At 50.2% G+C, this 25746-nt stretch overlaps 2 protein-coding genes and 1 non-coding gene across 3 annotated transcripts in view; 1 reads left to right on the top strand and 2 right to left on the bottom strand.

Annotated features, from left to right (window-relative positions):
* Epb41l5 (erythrocyte membrane protein band 4.1 like 5) overlaps window positions 1–14355 on the top strand; it is a 116292-nt gene extending 101937 nt beyond the window's left edge. The window contains exon 26 of the transcript XR_015635189.1: window positions 13090–14355. The gene's annotated coding sequence lies outside the window, so the exon portion shown is untranslated. The remainder of the gene's footprint in view (window positions 1–13089) is intronic.
* LOC120096454 (U6 spliceosomal RNA) lies at window positions 14333–14439 on the bottom strand. The gene has a single exon (XR_015636451.1). It is a non-coding gene; the product is annotated as a U6 spliceosomal RNA (small nuclear RNA).
* Window positions 14440–15480: 1041 nt separating this feature from the next.
* Tmem185b (transmembrane protein 185B) lies at window positions 15481–18814 on the bottom strand. The gene is given in 1 exon segment (NM_001191668.3): window positions 15481–18814. A coding segment is annotated over 1 exon segment (1053 nt). The 5' UTR covers window positions 18472–18814; the 3' UTR covers window positions 15481–17418.
* Between the last annotated feature and the right edge of the window lie 6932 nt (window positions 18815–25746).

The following is a 25746-nucleotide window of genomic DNA, read 5'->3' as shown; positions in this document are numbered from 1 at the left end:
CACACACAAATGGTCTAGTGCTCAAGACCAGCCAGAAACTTACTGTAGCTCACTATGATGATCTTGAATTCCTGATTGTCCTGTCTCCATCTCTCAAGTGCTGGGAATAAAGATGTGCACCATCTTACCCAGTTTTATGATGCCTGGGATTGAACCAGGTATTCTACAAGCTCCACCCCCAGCTTGCTCCTGGCTGGAAATTCTGTTTCAAGTTACAGACCTACAAATCTGGACAAATGGGAGGTCTGCCACATAATTTCACACACTTTCTGATCTCTAGGGACCTTAGGCTGGCGGTACTGATCATTCGGCATAACTGTCAGGTGAGCCAGAGAGTCAGAGGGGTCTGCTGTTCAGAGAAATCCAGTATGAAAGAACTGCTCTCCATCAGCAGAAAGCGCAGAGAGGCTGAAGAAAAGCAGACAGATCCAGGAGTATTGGGTGCAATTTCATTTGGGCTCAGAGAAGCCTGGCCCAGAGCAGCAACTGGACTGTTGGATCCCTGAAACTCAAGTCAGAAGATGAAACTGGAATGTTCTTAGTTTATCTCAAGCTGTTATCAAGGGTGCCAGGCACATTCCTGATGCCGACAGGACTAGAGTCTGGCTATAGAATTCCACACACCACCCTAGGGGTTTTGTTTATCTGTATCAGTGGTTCTCAACCTGTGGGACATGACCCCCTTTATGGGTTGCAAAGCAGATATCCTGCGTGTCAGATACATTACAATTCACAACAGCAAAATTACAGTTTTTGAGGTAGCAACGAGATAATTTTATGGTTGGAGGTCATCACAACACGAGGAACTGTATTAAAGGGCTGCAGCGTTGGGAAGGTTGAGAACCCCTGCTCTAGAGTATGCTGAGAGACCGCAGAAGGGGGAACCATGGTGTTACTCAGAAGCCAACGTGACAATTCAGCATGGCTGCATCAAGTCAAACTGGGTCCCTGCACAGTTTTCAGAGTATAAAGTCCATGGCTAAGAATGCGAAGTCCCATGACATTTGGAAACCAGCCATTTAGAATATTGCAGAACTACAGAACATGGCTAAACCCTGTTGGAACCTTGTTCACCGTTCCCTTCTGCCTGGCCCGTGTCACATGGGGGTGCTTATAATGACACCTGCTTCACAGAGTGGTAAAGACTGAGTGCGTGCTGCAGAGACGGCTACACACAAAGCAGGATGGTGGCTCATGAGGGCCCGAGTCGGAATCACCAGCAACCAGTTAGCTGGGTGTGTGCATGGTGTGTGCATGTAACTTCAACGCTGGGAAGAAGTGCACGAGAAGGTCCGTGGGGCTTGCTGTCCAGCCAGTCTAGTGAAGTAGTAAGCTCTGGGTTCAGTGACAAACTCTCTCTCAACAAATAGGGAATAAGTTGACTTCTGACCTCCACACACAGACAAGTGCGTACACGTAGACCCACGCTGTAGTGGCTTGACTGAGACATCCCCTACAATGTCAAGCATCTAAATACTTGGTCCCCAGTTGAAAGTCCCTGTTTAGGGAGGCATTGGAGGTGGGACCTTGCTGGAGGAGATGTGTCACTGGGGGTGGGTTTTGAGGGTTTAAAGACATGGCCAGTTTGTGAGTTTGTGCTCTCTGCTTTCCGCTTGAGATTTGAGATGTGAGCCCTCAGCTGTTTCTGCCACCATGCTGCCACAATTCTCTGCCATGGTAGGCCCCCAACCGTCTGGAACTGTAGGCCCAAACAGACCTTTCTATAAACTGCTTTGGTCATGGGGTTTTGTTTTAATATTTACTTTTTTATTTAATGTATACCAATGCTATATGTACATATACACCTTTGTGTCAGAAGAGGGCATCAAACCACATTGTAGATGGTTGTGAGCCACCATGTGGTTGCTGGGAATTGAACTCATGACCAGTGCCCTTAACCGCTGAGGCATCTCTCCAGCCCTTGTCCATGGTGTTTTATTACAGCACCAGAAGTTCGTACCAGAGAGTGGGCTGTGATAGACCTCACCATGCTGGGTTTTATTTTGTTTTTGATCAATGTGGAAGGCTTTGGACCTCAGAACTGAAAAGTGGCAGAACTCTAAGGATGCTTAGTGGGCCGTCCTAACAGGAGCTTGGAAGACAGTGCTGAGAGCAATGTGAACCTGGGGGCCAGCTCAAGTGGTTTCCAAGGGAAACATTAACAAGCCGGGCTTCTCACAGTTTGGATTTCTATTGCCGTGATATAAGGTCACAATTAACAGCGTCTTGGGGAGGGATTTGTTCAGCTTAAAGGTACCAGAGACTTAGGAGGTGTGACCTTGCAAGAGGAGGTAAGTCACCAGGCCTGAGCTTTGAGAATTTGAAATCTTACGCCATTTCAAGTCTGCTCTGTTTCTGGCTTGTGGTTTGAAGCCACAGACTCTCAGGTGTTCCCAGCCAGCATGACTGCCACCCACTGCCCGGATCCACCTATCTTCCTGGAACTATAAGCTCAATGAAACCCTGAAGGGCTCTTGCAGGCCTGGGTTTGGCAAATGTGGTGCTACCAGGCCTTGCCTTTCTTCCCCATTCCCTCTATCTTGCTAAAAAACCACTAGATTACATTCCTAAAGCTATTCCAAGGTCTGTTCCTTATTTGGCCGCTTCCTGCCCCTCCTGAGACTGACTACCGAGGTCCAGCTATTGAAGTACTGAAGTCCAGCCATCAAAAGGCCCCTTTGGCTCACCTAATTAACATTCCCAATTAAAATTAAACACCTCATCTTAACATGGGGTTTCCCCTTCAACCTTCATAAATTGACATTTTCCTGTGGCCCATCTCTGTCTTCTCTTTTCAGAGAAGGAGTCCTTCCCCTCCCTCGTCTCCCTTGTTCCCCTCCCCTTCTCTCTCACCCTCTGTCTTTGTCTCTTAGTCCTGCCCTCTGTCTGTCTAGGGAAAATAACTCTTTGGTGCTGAAAAACTTGGTCTTGGGAGTCCTGAGCGCCAATACTGTTCCTTTCGAACACTTTCGAAAGTGGTCATGGTCATGTTGTTTTATCACAGCAATAGAAAAGTAACTAAAACACACACACACACATACAGAGAGACAGACAGACAGACAGACAGACAGACAGACAGACAGACAGACAGACAGAGAAACAGAGAGACAGAGAGAGAGACAGAGAGAGAGAGAAGCCACAGTTTCATGTCAATTACATTTCTTTACAGGAGCTGGAGGCATATCTCATGACATCCACGTGTCAACTCTCTCCATCCATCATGTGTATCCCAGAGCTCAAACTCAGGCTGAGCATGGGGGACCAGTGCCTAAACTACAGAGCCATACATCTCATGGCCCTGAATACTTCACGCTAGACGTTAATGGTGATGGTGTTATGTCCCTGGCCTACCCTCACCCCTGCTCAGCCCACTGACCTGGTCATTTCTGTATTGTTGGATAGATCCTGCCACCACTCACAAGGGCCTGATCTCACCTGCAGAGAACTGCCTGAGTCACCTCTCCTGCACATTCCCGACTCTCTCCTCAGGGTTTCCTTACTCTAAGTACACGGTCTCATACCTCCATGATTAAAACAGAGTGTCTCGGGCAGGAACATTCCCAGCAGTCCTCCCTGCTCTTCCTTCCTGTTGAAACAGAAGTGGAGTACTAATGGACCCATTCTGTAACGCTGCCTTCCCTGTACTCCCCATCCTGTCTCAGTGTGGTACTGAAACCTTTCCACCTGCTTCTGATGTGCCCAAACTCCCCCTGCTGTGTCTTCTAGCTCTCCTTCATACACACAACTCTCGAGAGAGTTGCTCCCTGTCTCCTGACTCCAGCAGCCCTGACCAGCCTTGCCCGCCCTCATGGTAGCATTTGCTGTTTATTCTCTGCCTCCCTTCTGAGGAGCAATGCTTGGGCTTGTCCCATCTCTGCCGGAAAGTGACACCCGTCCCTGAGCAGAACAGATCACAAAGGTGTGTCTGTATTCAGAGAGGTGGGGCAAGGGCAGAGCACAAGCTGACTCCACAGTGTGCCTCTCAGGCTTCGCACTACGTGTCCTGTTCTCCTGCCTCTGTGGGATTCACATACACTATCCCTCCCTGTTCTACGCCTGTCCGATGCTATTTGGCTTGTTTTGTGAATTCCCTCCTCCAAGGCAAGGGCCTAATCCCTGTTCTTACTCTCGGGCTCCCGAGGTGTGGCAGGCAGCTCAAATGGCTCCACTTCTACAACACCAGATCTCCAGTCTGCATCTCCCCCTGCCCTCCCTCTGGAGCCTGTTTGGGTTTTACATGAACAACTCGGTGTCAAGAGGAGCAGTTTTTCTGTTAAAGGCAGTCATCCCATATTTCCCAAACCTCCCTGTTCCCCTCTGTTGTTCCCAGTTGCATTAGATTGGGACATCGAGTTTCCCACCAATGAAATGAGACTCAGTCACCACCTACATCAGGGATAAAAGGCAGCATTCGTTTTGGTGAGTGTGTTTGGCTGCTTGCTTACCTCTTTTTGTAGAAGAATCACCTTAGCAGATTGTTTTCACTTTGTTCATGTGTGTGGCTTAGCGCAACACCAAGGTGATTCTTTTGTCAATGGTGTGCCTTAAGCAAATCCCACAAGGACACAAAAGAGCTCTCAGCTCTGTGAACAAAAGTTCCACAGGAGCTGCACCTTCCATCATCCCTTCTGCAGGGCTAATTAGTTTCCGTGCTGGTGTTAAGGCTTGCAGTGCTGTATCCAGAGCCCAATTACAGTTTAACTTGGGCTATATTTTTAGTCACCTAAATAGCCATTCCTTGCCCACCTCTTTTTTGCATCTGACAGCCTGTGGCAGATTGTACACCTTCCATCCCAGCACTGTGGAGGTAGAGCCAAGTGGACCTTTGTCAGGTCAAGGCCAGCCTCGTCTACATTGTGAGCTCCAGGCTGGCTAGGGCTACACTGAGACCTTGTCTCAATAAAAAGGGGTTGAGAGGATTTAGCTCGGTGGTAGAATGGAAAGAGGAGATGTTTTAATAAAACCATAGTTGTCATTAACCAAAAGGCTAAAAGTCCTCAGATAGCATCTGAGGCCTACGGTAGAGATCCTCCATGTTGCTATAGCATGTTTCCACCGGTGTATTTGAAAAGTGTCTTGATTTATGTCTTTCTTTGTTCTATCACTATAAAAACTTCACAAAACTGATTCCTCATTGGAACATGGATTTTGATTTGACCTTAATCCACACTCTGGGCATGGTCACTCATACTTGGCTCTTCAATAAACTGTCCCTTTGAGGTAAGAGTTGTGGTTTTGTGTCAACATTCTAAAGAAAATAAGAGTGTATAATGAAAAAAAGACACCATGGCCTGCAAATACAGGTTCATGATACCCCCCAACCACCATGTTCCAGCATGGTAACGGTTTTGTGGATTTTTATAGTAAAAGAACAAAGGCAGTTAACAATCAAGGCATTTTATAAATTCATGTTTCTACCAGGCAGACAGGTTACAGCACAGCAGGGAAGTCTCTGCTGTAGGCCTTAGATGCTATCAGGTGACGTTCTTAGCCTTTGGGATGAAAGGGAGAAATCTGTTGTGCATTCCAAAGGATTTACCTAACAGTCACAAGGCTGTTAGGTCAGACACTGAAGTGAACAATAAATGGCCATTGCAGCCTAATGCTAGCAGGAGGGAATGGCTTCTGATCTCTCACAGTGCAGCTCTCTGCAACCAACCAGTTTAACAAGCCTGGCTATGCTGCCTCCCAGAGCCCCCAATAGCATTGGTCTTGCTGTGGGGTATTCACCAAAGAAGACTACTCAGACCCGGGTTTCAGCCGACTACACTGGGTGTTTGGAATCACAGTCTAGCCCTGAGCTTCCTCAGGGTGAGCTTTTAAGAACAAAAACCACGATCTGGGTTGACATACTTCAGTTAACAAGAATAGGTACTTCAGTTAACAAGAATAGGTACTTCAGTTAACAAGAATAGGCAACCAGAAGCAGAAGTACAGCAAGGTGCGTCTGTTTAGACCTTTCCCAGGGTCGTGGGCTTCGATGGATCGTGCCTCTGCTTTAGTTTTGAAAGGTGGTGCTGCCTGTGTGCATGGCACTTTTGTCATGGGGTCCACAGTGCTAATGTTTGGGGCCTGTTACAGATATGTCTTAACTCTTTTATCTCCTCTTCTATCAGTCTTTGGTGTCTACAGCCAAAGTCCTTTTAAATTATCATGTCATGTGTGGGGTTGAAGTGCACAGCACACAGGAAGGTCAGAGGACAATGTGCGAGAGTCAGTCCTTTCCTCCTACTATGTCAGTCCTAAAATGAGAATTCAGGTCATCTGGGATAGTGGCAGGCATAGCGGTAAATTGTCAGAGTTCGCTATACGCTCCCAGTGGGCGTGCACTTCCTCTGCACCTGCCAAGGGTTCTGGATTCACGAATGAAGTCCGCATGCTGGCTTCTTTTTTAATACGCCTTAACTAGCTCAATGACTGGGCCACCCCTGAACCTCGAGGTGGCTAACACATTCCCCTCCGATATTCCTGAGCTAACACTTGCTGAATCTGTATTTTTATCTTTGCTGCCCACGGACCCTTCTGAGCGGCTCTTCTGGGCCTGCTTTCCCCTTTGCACCTACATTTCGGCTGTCTCTCCCTCCTGCAGCTTCCTGGCAGCGTGGTGAATCCTGTGCCTTCTCTTAGCAGACTCCCCTCTTTCTCATCAGCAGGCAGCGATTTCTTCCCTGGGGATCCTAAAGGTCCCGCCTCTGTCTCCCTGCCCAACCATTGACTGACGGCAACTTTATTTCCCAATCAGACCCAACTGGGGGCAAGCTTCCGTTAGCCTAAGTGCAGGACATTACAAACAGGTTTTTGGGTAACAACTAGCATGAGAAGACAAGCCGCGGGCACCTTTACTCTCTGGGCTGTCTCCTGAGCCCTCTAACATCCAGTTTACCCCAGATTGGCACCAATAACCGACTAAAATGTGGCTTTTACCAGTCTACCGTGGTGAGACCAGGTGTTTTATTGGACTTGGTAATGGAGCACAGGTGACCCAGAATGGCTTCATCATAGCATTAGTCCCTCCTCGTCATGAGTAGCAAAGGGCTCTAGCAGGCCAGAGCATGGTAAACGTAGCACTGGCAGGCACTTTTTCCTCTTCTCCATTTGCTAAAAACCTTTAGATTACATCCCAAGCTAGCCCCCAAGGTCCTTTCCCTTTTTTGGCCACTGACTTATTCCTGAGACAAAACACCAAGGTCCAACAATCAAAATTCATTATTTGGCTAACATGTCCAATCAGGATTTACCAACTCGCCCTAGCACAGACTTCCCCTTTCCCCCTTCAAACCCATTCTTGCAAAAATACCTATTTGCTGCTGCTGCTTTTGCAGTCTCCCCTTCTAAGCCTTCTGGGGTAATAAGTCTCCTTCGTGCTGATTACTTGGTGTCTGGGTGTGCCGTGTACAGATTGGGGCTAGGGGAAGGACCTCCCTTACACGTACCAACCTCATTGGATTACAGGAGTATGCGTCATAATCCACCCCCATGGAGTTTGGGTTTTTCATTTATTTGTTTGTTTATTCCCAGCCCCCTCCCCACTCCTCTCCCAGTCACACCCTCACAAATTCCTCCCCCATTATCACCTCCCCTTCTCCGAGGAGAGGGGAAGCCCCCCTTGGGTACCGCGCCCGCCCTGGGATATCAAGTCACAGTAGAATTAAGCACATCCTCTCCCAATCAGGTAGTCCAGTTAGGGGAAGGGGCTCCAACTGCAGGGAACAGAGTCAGAGACAGCCCCTGCTCCATTTGTTCGGGCTCCCACATGAAGGCCAAGCTGCACATTTGCTACAAATGCAGTCCAGCCCCTGCAAACTCCCTGGTTGCTGCTTAGTGGCCCAGTCTCTATGATCCCCCATGGGCTCAGGTTAGTTGACACTGTAGGTCTTCCTGTGGTGTCCTTGTCCCCTCTGTTTCAATCAATCCCATCCCGCACTCTTCCACAAGGCTCCCCAAGCTCTGCTTCCGCTGACCCGAGCTGTGGGTCTCTGCATCTGCCTCCATCTGATGCTGGCTGAAGCCTCTCAGGAGACAGTTAGGCTTGGTTCCTGTTTGCAAGCATAGCAGGGTATCAATAATAATGTCGGGGGTTGGCTCTCTCCCATGGGCTGGGTGTCAAGATGGGCTAGTCCTTGGTTGGCCATTCCCTCGATCTCTGCTCCGTCTTTATCCCTGTCCATCTTCCAGGAAGGACAAATCTTGGAACAAAGTTTTTGTGTGCAGGTTGATGCCCACTTCCCTCCTCTGGAAGTCCTACCTGGCTACAGGAGGTAGCCACTTCAGTTTCCATATCCGTTATTGGTAGGCATCTCAGCTAGGGTTACCTCCATATCCCAGGACCCTCCCCTATCCCAGGTCTCTGGCCAGTCCCAGAGAGGCTCAACACACACACACACACACACACACACACACACACACACACACACACACACACTGATTTCCGTTCTCCCAGCTCTCTCTCCCACCTTATCCCCATACCCGTTCCCCTCCTCACCTCCCTTTCCAAGCCAGATCCCTCCCTCCACTCACCTCCGAAGATTACTTTATTTCTCCTTCTGAGTGAGGTTCAAGAATCCTCCCTTGGGCTCTCCTTGTTACTTAGTTTCTTTGGGTCTGTGGATTGTAGCACTGGTATCCTGTACTTTGTGGCTAATGTCTACTTATAGTGAGTATGTGGTAATGCATGTCTTTCTGGCCTGGCTTCCCTCACTCGGGATGATATTTTCTAGATCCATCCATTTGCCTGCAAATTTCGTGACCTCATGGAGTTTAATTAATCTTCTTATATATTCTATCATCTACCCACCGTGGGGTAGGCCCTCACACATCAAACCTTAGTCAAGAAAAAGCATTACAGACTTGCCAGCAGGCCAGTGTGATGGAGGTATTTCTCAAATGAAGTTCCTCTTCCAAATAACTCTTGCTTGTGTCACATTAACCACAGCAGAATCTGACCAGCAGCACATCCTGGCTAGACCCATGTTCTTATGGCCATCAAGGTAGAGCCAGGATGACATCAACTTATGGGTGGAGGAGAAATTGCTAACCATAGACACACCAAATAGAGCTCTGGATTTTCCCCATTAACTCACCAATCCAGTCAAATGGATACCTTGAACCAACCTTCACTCCTAATCGCCACATTGTTGATACTGAAATGTTCTTTTGTGCATATGAGTGTTTTGCCTGCATGTGAGTCTTCCTTGGTGCCCAAGGAACCTGAAGGAGGGTAATCAGATTCCCTAGGACTGGAATCATAGACAGTTGTGAGTTGCCATGTGGGTGCCGAGAATTGAACCCAGGTGCTCTAGAACAGCAGCCAGTGCTTTTACTAGTTCAGCCATCTCTCTGGCCCCCATCCTTGACACACTTTTGAGGTGTTTACAAACAGCTAGCAAATCTCAGTGCTAGAAGAACTGGACCAAGGTTTGTGTTTGGAGCAGACTCTCATGTAGCCCAGGTTTCCCTCAGCCTCTCTAAAGAGCAGACATCCTTGAAGGTTTCATCCTCTTGTCTCCCCCTCCTGAATGTTCAGATTACAGGTACGCACCACCACACCTGGTTTATGCAGTTTCTGGGGACGGAAGCCAAGGTGTTGGGCTCGCCAGGCAAGTACTCTGCCAGTTGAGCTACACCCCCTGGTGGTGGGGGTGGAGGTGGGTGGGGTGAAGCTGACTGCCAGAGGTTAGCTCTTCTGGAGAAAGACAGAACACTGTCTATGCCCACCCAAATTGAGTCACAGCTCCCTGAGAAAGGGAGGGGTGGTCCCAGTAGAACAGCAGTGGCAGCCTTTTTTTTTTTTTTAAGATTTATTTATTTATTTATATGTAAGTACACTGTAGCTGTCTTCAGACACACCAGAAGAGGGCATCAGATCCCATTACAGACGGTTGTGAGCCACCATGTGGTTGCTGGGAATTGAACTCAGGACCTCTGAAAGAGCAGTCAGTGCTCTTAACCACTGCGCTATCTCTCCAGCCCAGCAGTGGCAACCTTCAAGCTCCTCATGCAAGATAAGAAAAACAACAAAGGGGGCGCTGTAGATGTGGCCCAGCAGGGCAGAGCGCCAGCTGGGCATGCACAGAGTCCTGGGTTCCATCCCCCCAGCCCTGCACAAGCGGAGTGTGGTGTGAACACCTGCTTCCTCAAACTCTGGAGGTGGATACAAAAGGATCAAGGTTATCCTCCGATACATAAGCTGGCTCAAGGCCAGCCTGGGCTATATGATACCTTGTCTGGAAAGACCAAGGGAGAGGAGGGTCATAAAGAAAAGGAGACAGAAGAAAAGCCAGCAGAACTTTGCAGGTTAGGGCAGTGTGTTGCCCTGTGGCTGTGACAAAATGTCTGCCGTGAAACAACAGGAGAAAGGAGTTGTGCTGGCTCACAGCTCCAGAACACAGACCCATAGTGGCGGGGAAGAGGGAAGTGGCTGAGAGGTCACCTCTTCAGTCAGGGGAGGAGAAGGAGGAGGAAGAGGAGGGGGGAGGAGGGGGAGGGGAGGGGAGGAGGAGGAGGAGCCATGGAATGTGGGTACACATAGAAGGGTGCCAACCACATTGGGACGAATTGGCCTAACTAAGTTTGCCTCCTAGTTGATCCTAGGTCCTGGGTAGGTGACATTAAGCATCACAAGCTCTGGGTGAATAGGGTCCTTTTGTACTTTCCCCAGCCCTGTTGCTCACGCATGCCTCACCTATGACTGACTTGCTCTCCCAGCGGGAGGGCATGGTCAGTCAGCCCCTCCAGTCTCAGGTAGCAGAGGGAAAGGGGCTTCAAGGACCTCAGGACTTCTTACCCAGGCTTGTTCATTAGGTCACACATCTTTTCTTTGTCAAAATGCTCAAGCCACCACTCTCCTGTGCCTTTGACCTGAATCTCCACTGGGCATGTGGCCAACCCATCAGAGTTGCCCCTGACACAGAGAGAGTTAACAAGGAAGGAGAGGGCACCTAGGTTGAGCCACTTGCTCACATTGAGACCTAAGCATGCCCTCCAGGCTGCTGACATGGGCCTAGTGGCGCTGTTGGGGTAGAAGCAGCAATGAAAAGAGGACTTGCTATGGCATAGATGCTCACAATGGTGTCTCCTGTGGTAGGGTGGGGGTGAGCCCTGGGCATGAGGCAGAGTCTGCCTAGACCTTGGCACCAGGTGCTGTGCCTCCGGTTGAGGCAGTCTGCCCCTCGGGAAGGCAGGTGATGATCCAGGCTACCCAAGAGGGCACTAAACATGTGTTCATGACTGGAACAAGTTCCAGTGTCACATTGGCCTCTGGGATGTGGAAGCAGTGGCCACCTCCCTGGAGTGGGGAAGCAGGGCCACTCAGCACAGCTCTGGGCCTTCTCAGCAGAGCCGGTCACCTTCCTGTGTTCTTCCCAAGAAACCTCTTGTGTGAGGCATGCTGTGGAGTGTACTTCGTGCTATTCCTCAGAGCCACAACACCACCGTCAGGGATGCCCTTTCAGAGCTGTAACTCTTCACAATGAACACAGCTAGAGGAAGAAATGGCCCAGATGCCTGAGTGGAGTCAGGAGCAGCAACTGGCAAAGCTTTGTAGTCTCTTTCCCCCTTTGCTGAGAGGAGAGATTGTCTTGGAGGAGTAGATTGCTTTGGTGAGCCACACGGATGAAGGTAGGTGCATGCCAGACATCTCAGGAAGAGGTGGGGTCAGTGTCTATTTATATAGCCTCCAGGTATGTTTCTGGTTTTTTGAAAACCCTTTATCAAGTGACTAGACTTGATACTAGACTCTAGTGACTAGAGGTAAGACAGCCACATGACCTCGTTTCTCCAGCTCTACAGGGTCCAGCGAGAACCTACACACAAGGCTGACACAACTCTGTCCTCCTCCTCCTGGTCTCTAGCAGGTAGTTGTGTGACAAAACTTTTCCTGGGAGACACAACGCAGGTCTATTCACTCCAGTTAGGGAACCCATATTTGGATACCACCAAAGCCCGAGTTGATGAACCAGTGAGTTTCGTTAGGGTTATTTGTAGCAGTAAAAATTATTCAAAGACAGCAGTATCACCAAGGCCTACTCCAGCATGGGTGACAGCTCACAAAGCTGGGAACCTGGAGCATACTGCACAGCCTGCAGGCAGCTCAACAGGTTGGAGGGAATCCTTTCCAGGTGCCTCAGTTGGTCTGAACCTCTTCCAGGCAGCATGGTTGGTTTCCGCTGCTTCTAGGCAGCTTCTTTGCAGTGTGGCTTTCTGAGTCTTTGGCAGCTCTATGCCCAGTGCTTACTATGTAGGGAGGGGCCTAGTGAATCCTGTTCGGTTTCAGGAACTTCCTGAAGCTATTTTGAGTTATTTACCTTTCTGTTTAGGGAGCTTCCCTGCAGAATGGAATGTGTCAATCTCAGGGAAGACTTTCACAAGGTGGATGAGGAATTTCTGTGGCAGCAGGAATGACACTATTAGTCCCTTTTGGTGGTAGAGTCATGTTGCCAGTGGTAGTGGTTCCAGTGGCAGCCTCTTCACCTCCTGGTTCCCTGAGGTACTTAGCCCTTGACTCGGGTTCCAGGTGTGGCTCCCAGGGTCCCAAGCATGTACTTCCTGCTGCTTATTACCTCGGGAGCTATCTCCCAGTAGCTTCCTGTTTTAACCCTGAGCCCTGGAAGTGGCCAGGTGGTGGCTGCTGACAAGGCCACTGTCCTCTCTGATTTCCACATTTTCCAGTACCCTCTACCTGGATGGCCCCCCTGTACCATCCTGACTCTTCCAAAATAACCCTCCAGCAAGGCTCCTCAACTAATGTGTGTGTGCATATGTGTATGCCGTGGTGGTGGGAGGACTCCCCCCTTGTCAACCTTCAAGACAGGGTCTCCTATTGCTTTGGAGCTTGTCAATTAGGCCAAGCTGTTGGCAAGCAAGCCCCAAGGGCCCTCCTAGCTTCTCCCCACACCTAGAGTTACAAGGGCACACCACCTTGTTTAGCATTTTTACACGGTTTCTGGGGCTTGGCCTCAGATCCTCATTAAAGGTTAGTGCAGGACCTTGATATCACTCCAGTAGTTTTAAAAATACTTTTATTTTTATTTTTGTTTCTAAGACAAAATTTCATCCAAGGCTGGCCTTAAACTGATCTTGTTTCTTCCTCAGGAGTTGAGATTGGCACTCTCATAACACTGTGCTGAATAACTGCTGAGATTCCCCTCCACTGTTCACAAAAGGACCTGAATAGGACCTTCCCTGGGTTCCTTTCAACAGTGGCAGCTTTTGAACACTGAAGAAACCAGTGACCTACAAATCTTGGTTCCTTTAGAACCACCTGTAACACTATCAGTTCATGGACTGACAGCTCCCTGGGTAGACTGACTGCCTTTTAGTCCCTTGGACACATACTGCCTCCCCTGACAGGCTTGCCCATGTTCTTGGGCCGCTGGAACTGAGCGGGCTGGCATCTGTCACCTGTGAGAAGGAACTATTTGTGCTTGCAGACTTTGGCTTGGGCTCCTTCAACCTGGCATCCTGAACAGGACGCATCAAAGAGACCTGGCATAGATCCCAGTCCTGAGTGTATTCCTCAGCCAACTTGCAGCTCCGGGGAGGAGTCTGTAGTTACGTCTGTTTACACTACTGTTTGTGTGAGTACAGGTGTACTCACACACTACAGCATCCTTGTGAAAGGCTGAGACTTTTCAGGCGTGTACTCACCCCTTCCACCATGAGACGCAGGGATCTAACAGCTCATCGGCAGCCTTGTGCAGAGTTTTTTCCTTCCATCTTCCAGCTTTTTAAGGCCCATCTTGTTGGGCCTTAAAAAAATTTTGTCCTTAGGGTTTTTTTGTTTTTGTTTTAGACAGTCTCCCATTGGCATAGACCCTCAACCCAGGGGACTCTCACCTGTGCCTTCCTTACACTGGGACTCTAAAGTTCACGCACACCTGGCTTTTGTGGGATTCTAAGGTCCTTGTGGTTGGGCCCTCGTGCTTACACAGCCACACACTCACTAAGACAGTTACCCAGCCCAGCCACTAAGATCTCGGAAGTTGTGGAGAAGTAGAGACATCCCTTTGCAGAAGCTGTGACAAAACCGACCTGCGAGAAGTGTGGAGCTGCTGTGCACAGCCCTCTCTCCTCTTCAGCTTCACAGGGTCAACGACTGACCACAGTCCTCCACTGATACCTGAAAGTCTTGATGTAACTGAGGCCGGGGACAGGGATCTAGGTGGGATACTTGTAGCATGCGTCTACACTGGCTCTCCAAAACTACTCCCGTTGCTGGGAGAGCACGACTGAGCGTTACAAACCCTCTTAACCAACCCTTCGGTTGCTTCAGAAACACCTGCTCCTCCATCCCTAGATATTCTATAATTTATTTTGTGAATATGGGTATTTTTTTAAAAATATGGAACACTTCACGGATTTGCGTGTCATCCCCGCGCAGGGGCCATGCTGATCTTCTGTGTATCCTTCCAATCTTGGTATATGAGCTGCTGGAGTGAGCACACAGATGGGTATTTTTTTTTTCTTTTTTCTTTTTTTCGGAGCTGGGGACCGAACCCAGGGCCTTGCACTTGCTAGGCAAGTGCTCTACCACTGAGCTAAATCCCCAACCCCACAGATGGGTATTTTGCCTGTGAATCCATCTATGTACCACATACATGCCTCCAGAGCCCAGAAGAGGGAGCTGATCTCCTAGAACTAGAGTTACTAGGTGGTTGTGAGCCACCGCCTGAGTGCTGAAACTTGAACCCAGGACCTCTGGAAGAGAAGCCAGTGTTCTGACCTTGAGCCATCTCGCCAGGCCCCACCTTTAGGGCGTGAAGCACTTATCAGAAACTCTGGGCGGGGGATGGAGGAGAGGTAGGAATGTGGTGAGTGGGGGAGGTAGAGGGGAAGTAGGTGCTGAGGTAGGGGTGTGGTGAGTGGGGGAGGAGGGGTGTGGTGAGGGGGGTAGAGGGGAAGTAGGTGCTGAGGTAGGGGTGTGGTGAGTGGGGGAGGAGGGGTGTGGTGAGAGGGGAGGTAGGGGTGTGGTGAGGGGGGAGGTAGAGGGGAAGTAGGTACTGAGGTAGGGGTGTGGTGAGTGGGGGAGGAGGGGTGTGGTGAGGGGGGTAGAGGGGAAGTAGGTGCTGAGGTAGGGGTGTGGTGAGTGGGGGTGGAGGGGTGTGGTGAGGGGGGAGATAGGGGTGTGGTGAGGGGGGTAGAGGGGAAGTAGGTGCTGAGGTAGAGGTGTGGTGAGTGGGGGGAGGTAGAGGGGAAGTAGGTGGTGAGATAGGGCGGCTGCCTGAATCACAGGTGAAGTTCACCCAGAAGCCAGCAGAATTCTTTCATGCTACTTGTGTCTGCTCCCACACAGGGGATCACTATGAGAAGCAACTTCTCAGTGCCACTAGCAGCCCTGAAGTTTTGGAAGCACTCACCCCCACTGCTGTTCAATACTGCCTTACATTCCCCTAGCCAGTCCAAAGCAACCACGTAGCAGGTACACAGAACTCCCCAGTAGCTTTGCATGATTCGTCTTGTTTGTGCATCTGCATAAACTAGAGGTGAACGTCAGATGGCTTTCTTTATTGCTCTCCAAGTTTTAAAGAAAACTAACTTCATGTGTCTGGGTGCTCTTCTCACACACACACATCTGTACATCACCTGTGTGTCTGTTGCCTGCACAGACCAGAAGAGGGCATTGGGTCCCCTCGGAGTTACAGTTGTGAGCCACCATGTGGGTGCTGGGAATCAAACTGTGGGCCCTCTGGAAGAACAGCCAGGGCTCCTAACCACTGAACCATCTTCCCAGTCACTTTATGTTAGAATCTGATGGCCAGAGGACGACTTGAGAGTTGGTTCTCTTTCATCACGTGGATCCCAGATCTGGAACTTAGGTCATCAGCCTCGGTGGCAGGCACATTTACCTACCACCATCATGTGGACACTCCACCTTGCATTCTGAGGCAGGCTCTCTCACAATCTGGAGCGCCATGTTTTAGAATGGCTAGCTAAAAGCCTGGGAGTCCAGCTGTCCCTGCTGCTTTCCTTGCTGGGGATGGCTGCCAGGGGTGTGAGCACAGGTCATGTTTGCACCGCACAATTTACCAGCATCTGACTTTCCCTTCAAATAGGACAGGACACCATGCCACACCCAGAGCAAAGGGGCACTATCGCCCATGGGACCCGATGTCGGTAATCCTTAGTAAGCTGACAACCGCCCCACCCTGGTCTTCTCCTCGTTGATGAGTACTCCATGTTACTTTAACTTCCATTTCCAAGAATTTATTTCTTCCCAGTCAGAACCTTATTCTGAGCTCTGGCTTTGTCCTCTGGTTTTGATTTCCTGGGGTGACTTCAGCTCCTAAAGAAACACTGTACTCATCTTTAAAAATACCTAAACATTTGTTATTTGTTATTGATGGACCAAGGACATCGGCCCTTACAAGACCTCGCACTGTTGGTTATCACGCTCAGCATCCCAACAGTAATGCTTGACATTATGACAGACCTTAGGAATGGCCAAACCGTGTGTTGCGTATTTTGGTTGTTCCTGGAGAGATGATACCACCAGTGAGGAAGAGGCCAAGGTGTTAAGTGACAGTGTTTGTGGCCTGGCACCACACTGGACATGTCTCAGTGTCTGTTCTGAGTGGTGGTGCCCCTTTTCTCTGGGAGTGCAATCACACACTTTAAAAATTGTAGCACTCCTGTTATCTACCACACCAGACCTTCATTCCTAGACTCAGACAGGGTCCCACGTCAGGGACATATTAGCATCTCGTTCAGTCTTTAAGGATAGTTGCAATAAATACGTATCTTCACACAGAAACTTAAAAAAAAAATACTTTAACACAACACATTACTGCCAAGAACTACAATTCAACACAGATAACACTGCTAAAACATTCACATAGGTACTAATATATGCAGAGTCACTCCATTAGAAAATTCATCTATTAGAACACTAGAGACCTGTGTCAGCAAAGCCCAAGGGAAACGACAATTTGAACAGTAGGAGTGCTAGAAAAACCAACTGTATGAGGTTTATGGAACAGGGGTGGGGGAGAATTTGGTACATTTACCATTACGTCACAATGGGCACAATCTGATATACAATTTTAGACTAGCAGTATATAAAAATACTTTTTAAACAATACTTTTGGTAGGCATAGGTAGCACTTTTAAAACAAACAGCTATGTAGTTTTCAGGTCTTTGGAAGGCCTAGAAACAATTCTATTTACCGCCTTTGGCTAGCTCGACGAGGACCTGGAAAGCAAGCTCTCTTGCACGTTATGTACACCCCCCCCCCCCAATTCTACAGGCTGCAGCTTCTGCCTACACAATGACCACTGCAAGAGGTTTCCTTCTGTCTTACAGTGGGTGTAAAATGAGGAGGGCCTGTTTCCAATTCCAGGGCTGGATGAACACAGGGGGAAAAAAGCAAAGTGGCATTCATGGGTATACGGTTCCTATTTCACTTTAAGGCCCAGCCTGTGAGTTTAGTCTGGCATATCAATGTTTAACTTGGGAGGTGGAGGGACGTATTTCCCAGGGCTCTGTGTTATAACTACCCGGGCCTTCTTTCCAAACATTGGGGCAATTTTCGGAGCTTCTAACGCCGACGCGTCTTCAGCATCTTCGCTGTCTTCGTGATGGAGATCGTAAGAGATATTCCCATATTCTCTTAAAAACGGGAAAACCTCAAGTAGAAACTGACAGAAATCCCTGCGAATACCGAACCACCAATGATTGCCCCCTTTCCGCCTGAACGTCGTGGCCATCAAAGTCAGTAATGACAGCCAAAGAGGGGTGAATATGGAAATGTAAGAGAACGTATTGTGGCCATCCAGTCTGTGAACTAGCAGGACCTCAAAGGTGAGCAGGGGCACGACAATCGTGATCCAGCTGATGGCCATGGTCACATGTGTTCTTCGCTGCTCTGCAACCACATCCAGGGACCGCAGGAACAGGAGGGACCACACGATGTAATAGAGAACCACCAGGCAGAGGAATGACATGAGGATCCACAGAGGCACGAATACCACCAGCCACGGCCAGTGGATAATCCTGTCCAACCTCAGAGCGATGAAGATAAACTGCAGGATGTTGACGGAACACAGGATTTCCAGTTCCAAAGACCTGTCATGTCGGAAGCCCCAGACGCAGGCGGCCACGGACACCGGGGAAACGAAGAAGAGTGGCATGAAGACCAGCAGCCAAAAGTGGGTTCCCCTCTCCACCCGGTCGCAGACTAGAATCTCAAACATGAGCAGCAGCAGGTGGATGCCCACAGCGATCAGCATGGCTTTGAATTCCACACAGGCTTCCCCCTCCGTACGGTAGCGAGGGTTGCGGGCCCACACGCCCGCACCCACCGAGGCGCCCACGATGACCAGGAGCTTCCACAGCCAGATGGGGGCGAAGACCGCCCAGTAGCTCCACTGGATGATGCCGTCCAGACGCAGGGGCAGCAGCACGGAGAAGAGCAGCAAGCAGGCATAAATGAGGAACTTACTGGGGTTGAAGTCCTGGAACAGGCCCCTGGGGTTCATGGCGAAGGCTGCTCTGCCTCTAGATGGGCATCCGCCCGCTGTGTGGAGGAGACTCCAGATCACAGCTCGGAGGGGCCGGAACACGTGCGCGCAATCACGTGGTCCGGCCGGAAGCGAGCGGAGGACACGGCGTGCGCTGGCCGGGAACGGTACGGTGCCTACGCCGGGGACACTGCCTCGGCCCCGTAGCTCAGGCTAGGGTTGGTGCCCACGCCGCCTGCCTTCATTCCGCACCCTCAAAGCCGACGCCGCGATGCGTGCGGTATCGGGTGGGACGTGGCGCGCTGCGGACTCGGCGACCCGCGGGTCGCCGGCTGTGAGCTAGCCGAGACCTCCGGAGGACGCTTCCTGGAGGAGGCCGGAACATGGAGGAGGGAATGAGCTCACATCCTCCCGGCAGGCTCGGGGGCGGGGCCCATGGCGGGGCGGGGTCGGAGAGCGGAGGGGAGCGGAGGGAGCGGAGCTAGGCGAAGGGGCAGGAAGAGCCTGTCACGGCAAGGGCGGGGAGCGGGCGCGGGGTTTGAGGTCTTTGGGAGTGGGGAGAACAAAAGCAGCGACTTGCCTGGTGCGGGAGCCTGGGTGTGCACCGGCAAAGGCGGGTGGCTGGAGGGCAAGTGAGTCTGAGAGCGCGCCGGTAACTGTGACTGCCCAGCACCGATGGACTGGCGCGCGAGGATCAGTGGCTTTGACCTTGGGTTCGGCGCGAAGGTCAGGGGTGCAGGCAGTCAACGGATTAGGGCTGTGCCCAGGGCAAAACTCCAGAGCGGCTAGCGATTCTCAGGCTGCCCCTAAAAGGTAGTGCGGAGCGCCTAGGTGCTTACCAAGGCGCTTCTACCTGTGTCACCCGAGAAGTGGAGGGGTACCCGGGAGGGTGACCCACCAGGACAGAAACAACTCCTTGAGGGAACAGGTCTTGAGGGAACAGGTGAAGAAACTGGACCCGGAGAAGTCCTGGTGAACGGCAGAATTAGGACCTGGATTTAGGGATCCCAACCTTGAGTCTCATTTTCATTTATCTGGTCCTGAGTCTAATCCTTTTAGAACTGTGTTAGGAGAAGGTGCAAGGGTCAAGAAATTTTGGTTGCACGCCTGCCACCCACCGGCTGAGAAAGGAAGCAAATCCATCCCACCCCTACCCCCTCTCTGCTAAGCTGCAGTGGGTCTGTGGTTTAGAGTACTATTTTTTCCTGACCGCTGGGCAGAACTAGAGGATTCTTTCCTCCCTTCTCTGACCCTTGCTCAGCAGAGCCCTGGTTGCTAGTCCTTGCTTTTAAGCCCCGGGCCTCTCCTTCGGGTTTCCTGAAATGGGATAGTGCGCTGCCATGAAAGTCTTAGGTCATTAGAGGAAAACAAGGGGGTGGGAACAGATGACTGCCAATCTCTGCAGTTAGGAGAGTAGGGCTCCCAATGTACCTTCGTGAACCGCTACTGCCTCTGCTCTCAGCCTCCCAGGGATAAGTGGGGACCGCCGCTCCACCCCAGGTTTTCCTTGTGCGTGGTGGGCACCAAGGAGTTGCATAGGGTTGCTGGAAGAGACCAGTCCAGATGGCCGAGATCTCCCCAAGCCCAGAGGCTGCAACAGGTGAACCAGTGCCCGGGGACCCGTTTCTACAGAGTCCATTTGAGCGATGGCCTGTACTGGGGATACCGTGGTCTGTTTTGTTTCTTGGCTTTTTTTTTTTTGGTGCTTCTACCTTTCAAAAAGAATGCTGCCATAGAAAACAGGTCCTGGGTTGGGGATTTAGCTCAGTGGTAGAGCGCTTGCCTAGCAAGCGCAAGGCCCTGGGTTCGGTCCCCAGCTCCGAAAAAAAAGAAAAAAAAAAAAAAAGAAGAAAACAGGTCCTTCTATGTGTGTGGTGTGCATTTGTTTGAACGTTTGTGTGTGTGTGTGTGTGTGTGTGTGTGTGTGTGTGTAGGTGCACATAGAGGCTTGAAATTCACATCAGGTGCCAACCAGTTTGCCCAAGGGATCCGTTGTCTGCTTCTGAAGGACTGGATAGTAGAGAGCTATTTATTACCCCTGTCCAGCTTTCTATGGGCTCTGTACCAAACGCTGGTCCTCAAACTACAGGGCAAATAGGCAAGTACTCTATCCACTGTTCCTCTGAGCACAGCTACCCTGAGGCTAGCATACAAACTGAAGATTAAAACTGCTCTGGTCCTGGAGTGTGCACAGAGTAGTGCTCCCTGCCACCAATGCCTCCCTTTTCTGAGGGGGCACGGCTTTGGGAGACAGATGGAGCCTGACCTAGTGTCCTCCCACCACTCGTGTCGGGCAGCCTCTATCTGAGTCATGGCTCTAACCTGAGTTTTCTCCTGAACTCAGCTGGCCACCTGCTGACCCCTTCCTTGTGTTGGGGAAGAGGATGTGTGTCTGCAGGGGACAGACAGTGTCAGGCATCCTGATCTGCCAGTCTCCACCTTATCAAACAGAATCTCTCTCCGAGCCTGGACATGGGTTGGCCAGCAAGCCCCAGCATTCCTGTCTACCCCAGCCCTGGCCTCCGTCCAGCACAGGAGCTACAGGAGAACCTGCCCTGCCTCTTGTGCAGCTGCTTGGGATTTGCCCTCAGGTCCTCAAACTCCACAGGACCACACACTTTAAGCATGGAGCCTTCTTCCCAACCCCCACCCCAGGTGACACCTGGCCATGCTTCCAGCGTTTGGCTCAAGCCTCGATCTTTCCAAGGCCTCCGGCCCCTGATGAACGTGCTCTGAGTTAATACTGCAAACCTAGGAAATTCCTTTTGAGATCCATATAGTTTAGTCCTATCTACTGTGTCACAGAGAAGCCATGGTCCACCTGTTGCTTTCTGTCAGCCTCCGTCCCTAAAAAGAGCACAGTCCCGTCTCTGCCTACAACAGCAGGGTCCAGCTCCCACATCCCTTTCACATACTGTGGAGGTGGAGGAGGCCCCACTCTGTGGCAAGCTACCAAGGCTGTCCTGCCCTATCTGACAGAAAGATAACCACCTCTAAGTGAGGACAAAGGGAGCTCTGTGTGAGAACCTGGTGCCTCGTTCCCAGCAGTAGTGGCTATTGTCACTGACTGTCTCTGCATCAAATTAGGTGTCCCCTCCCACAAGGACAGGAGCCGCTTCCAGCAATCCTGCTGCTGTGACCTTGTCATCTATCAGCCTCTCAGGCCTACTCAGGCCTGTGAGGAAACGCTGGGAAACACTAGTGAGGCTGCTCGGACTGAGAGAGCCCCCAGAATCTGCAGCAGGGTGGCCACACACAAGTGGTAAAGCCACAGCCCTGGGGGTCACTCAGAATAGGTGTTCTTGGACACAGCTTTTCGGAGCATGCTGTTGCCTGCGGCCTATTTGAAAGGCTCTGCTCAACCCTAGGTTGTGGGCTTCCTCAGCTTTTCCTGGTGTTCCGCTAGCACCTGATGTGTCCCGAGGAACAGACTCGAGATTACAGACCCAGGGAGTCAAGTTTCATCAGGACCTTTGAAACTTAGTCTCAGGCCCTAGCTGCCTTCCCTGTATGCATTCATTCCTTAGCTTGTGTATTAACTAGACAATTACAGTCCAAGCATCTGCCCTGTGACCCAGCCCTGTCCTACACACACACACACACACACACACACACACACACACACACACGACACAGTATGGAGCTCCTCCCATGGCTTCTCCTGTGCTGGCCCCTTCCCAGTTCTAGTGTATGTCTCCTCCTCCAGGAAGCCCTCCCTGACGATGTTCCCTGAACACAGCACCCCATATTTTTTTCCATGTTTCTTTTGTGTCTGCCGGTACTCATGCCACAGCATGTATGTGGAGATCAGAGGACAACCTCAGGTGTCTGTCACCTTGGTTTAGGCAAGATTTCTTGTTGGCCACAGCATGCACCAGGCTAGGTGGTCCTGGAACTTCTGGGTCCTCCTGCCTCTACCTTCTCTCGCTGTGGGAGTCACGTGATTCCAGATGTGTGCTACTGTCCTGCTTTACATGGGTTCTGATGATCCACACTGAAGCTTATGTAGTGCGTCCTTTGCCCACTGAGACATTTCTCCAGTTCTCTCCCCCAACCCCCGTGATTCTTATGTGGTCACGAATTGCTAATCACTCCAGAAGAATCTGGGGAGTTCAGAGTGCTTGAAGAAGGACGACAAGGTTTGCAAGCCTTGCAACCTACAGAAAGCCACCATGAGCCTTGGCTGTGCTGTCCCATCCATGTGGCTCCTTTTAAAGGGGGAAACTTGTTGCTTCTGTTCTCACAGCATTGACACAACAGCTCACTTATCTCTCTTCGGCCTCTGTCTTGCAGCAGACAGTGAAGGGAGCACGGGTGTTTGCTCTGACTGTTCCTGGGTACCCTACCACAGACAGTATCCTCCTGTCTCTGGGATTAGATGTACTCTACTCAGTTTATTCAAAGCATGGGGTAGAGTCAGGGCTTTGTGTGAGCTCAGGCAAGCAGTCTTCCAACCAAGATACAGCCAACCCCACTTGAGCCAACTTGAACTTAAACTCACTGGCAGAATTTGCTTGAGGTGTTTCCAGTACAAACTGTGAGCACTGGCTCAGGGCCAGTTGTAGTCCAGGCTATACATTTCTTGGCCCCTGCTTTGAACTAACTTAGAGATCATTATTAAATGATCCAGCCTGGGCACGTGTGTGTGTGTGTGTGTGTGTGTGTGTGTGTGTGTGTGTGTGTGTGTGTGTGTGTGTGTGTAGATGCACACGGAGGCCTGAAATTCACATCAGGTGTCAACCAGTTTGTCCAGAGGATCCCTTGTCTGCTTCCTAAGGACTGGCTGGAAGGGAGCTATCACACTTGTCCAGCTGTCTCTGGTTCTGGGCCATTTTCCTTATGTCACAATGTGTGACACATGAGTGGAATTTCCCTTGGGAAGGAAGAGGCACACCTGCTAAGGTTTCCACAAGGCCATTGACTGAGCTTGCTGCTTACAGGGTCAGAGCGTTGCACACCAGAGCCAAACGGTCTTGGACTATTTCTCTTTGAGATTCGTTCCTTGCACAGTCCTGTGTGTGACCTGTCAAAACCCTTTACAACCCAGAGGCCAGAATGTCACTGAGATCACCTAAAGCCCGTGCTGTTAGCTCTCGTCTGTGGTTCCCACCACTGTATTTGAGGAGTGATTTGATTTCTTCGTTCTGTAACTAATAAAATCTCACGTGACCACTTCCACCGTGGAGTCTGTGTCTCAGGGCGCAGGAGTCAACTGTCTCTTTTCCCCTCGAGTCAAGAACTGTGTTTTGCACCAACACATGGTGGTGGGTCTTACATTCACCCGTGGCCTATATGTGATGAAATCCCACAGGTAGGAACAACTTCAGGAGCCAGTGCAGGATGATAGTGGCCACTTCATGCCGGGCTGTCCCATCTCCGCCCGCTCCTTTTCACTCTTGTGTACATGAGTACAGATGTATGTGTCATGGAGAAGGTATGTGGAGGTTAGAGGACAACTTGCAGGGTTCAGTTTTCTCCCTCAACTGTGGAATCCAGGCCTCACCCACTGAGCCATCTCACTGGCTCTAAAGTGTCTTACTAATCTCCAGCTATGCTCTGCCCTGGGATCACCCTTCTCGGTGAAGACATGAAGGCTAGCTTCACAAGAGTGGAGGCTCCCCAAGGCTAAGCGTGCTGATGCAGGGGTGATCTGGAGCTAAACTTTGAGTCACAACACCATAAATGCTCATGGCATTAAATGTGGGAGTTGCAAAAATAATTTGGTAGTAGCAAAAGGTTTTTGAACTTTGAAGTCAAACATGTAATGAATCCCTGGTGTTTCTAGTCTTGCCCCACCCCCTCCATATTGCAGCCTATGACTTCACTACAGCCTTGCTTCTGAACACATAACATAAACGTTTCCCACCGTGCATGCACCAGGCCACACAGCACCAACCAGCGTTGCCTGAAACCCTGGACTCAGATTTGAGATTGTTGTATGTTTGAACCATAAGGTTTTTACCATGCAAGGTAGAGAGAGGTGTGATGGTTTGTGGAAAGCAGACTGATTTCACCATGTCAGCCCTCAGCATCAAAGTACCACATCAGCACATTGTGTTAAAATATTTGACTTTTAAGACTGCTGTTCGAGTCGTTGACTTAAGTTTCAGAAAACATTACTTGGTAGGTTTGGGCTTAGGGAGAGGAGAAAATTTCTCAGTTTCTGAAATGGACCTGCACACACTCCTGCATTCTGCCCAGTTCTCTGCTCTCATATTCTCTAAATATCTCTCAACTCTGAAAAACACTTTATGAACACACTCTGCATCCTGCCTTATCAAATATTCAGGAAGGATCTAACCTTCTTGTAAAATAAGTATTCAGGGGCTGGAGAGATGGCTCAGTGGTTAAGAGCACCCGACTGCTCTTCCAGAGGTCATGAGTTCAATTCCCAGCAACCACATAATGGCTCACAACCATCTGTAAAGAGATCTGATGCCCTCTTCTGGTGTATCTGAAGACAGCTACAGTGTACTTATATATAATAAATGAATAAATCTTTAAAAAAAAATAAGTATTCAGCTCACTGATATGTAAATTTGCTTTCATACTTAACAATAAAGTTATGTTGCCAATGTATTCTTATAAATTTCTTTATGATTTCTTATCCGCGAACTTTGATTCGAGTCCCTTCTTTATAAACCTGATGTCCTATAAATCTCCAGTGAAATGGGATCAAAAGTGATGAAACTAAGGCCTGCACTACTAGTGTGCTTGGAGTGTCACCTGGGCTCCTTCCAGGCTGGCCGCACAGCCTCTCGCTGAGATGTGCAGTTACGGGGAGAGGCAGGGCACCCCTTCAGTGTGTAGAGCACAGTGCAGCTGCAGGGGAGGTTTGCCCTGTGCTTTGGTTAGCGTGTCAAATGCCTCCCACAGTCTCGTGGGTTTGAAAGCCCACGAGGTTGTGGTTCTGTTGTAGGGAGGTTGTGGAACCGAGAGGCGGAGCATAGCTAGAGGAAGTGGGTCCCTTGGAGTGAACCTCTGCTTCCTGGTCTGTAAAATGAAGTATACCATGCCTTCTCTGCCATAGTGCACTACACCTCCTCAAACTTTGGGACAAATAATTCTCCTATAAGCTGTTCCCGGTCGGGTATTTGGTCCTATCAATGAGAAACGTAGCAGTGGTACTTTGAATGAGAATGGTTCCCATAAGCTTGGTCTGAAGCTGGTGGAACTGTTTGGGAAGGATTAGGAGGTGTGACTTGTTGGATGAGGTTTGTCAAATGGTGGGCTTGAGGTTTCAAAAGTCCACAGCATTCCCAGTTACTGCGTGCTTTCTTTGCCTCCACTCTC

Source organism: Rattus norvegicus, chromosome 13 (genome assembly GCF_021556685.1).
Source record: "Rattus norvegicus strain SHRSP/BbbUtx chromosome 13, alternate assembly SHRSP_T2T, whole genome shotgun sequence".
Lineage (NCBI taxonomy): Eukaryota > Metazoa > Chordata > Mammalia > Rodentia > Muridae > Rattus > Rattus norvegicus.
The sequence above is the reverse complement of the archived record's forward strand: the minus strand, read 5'-3'. Positions and strand labels throughout refer to the sequence as shown.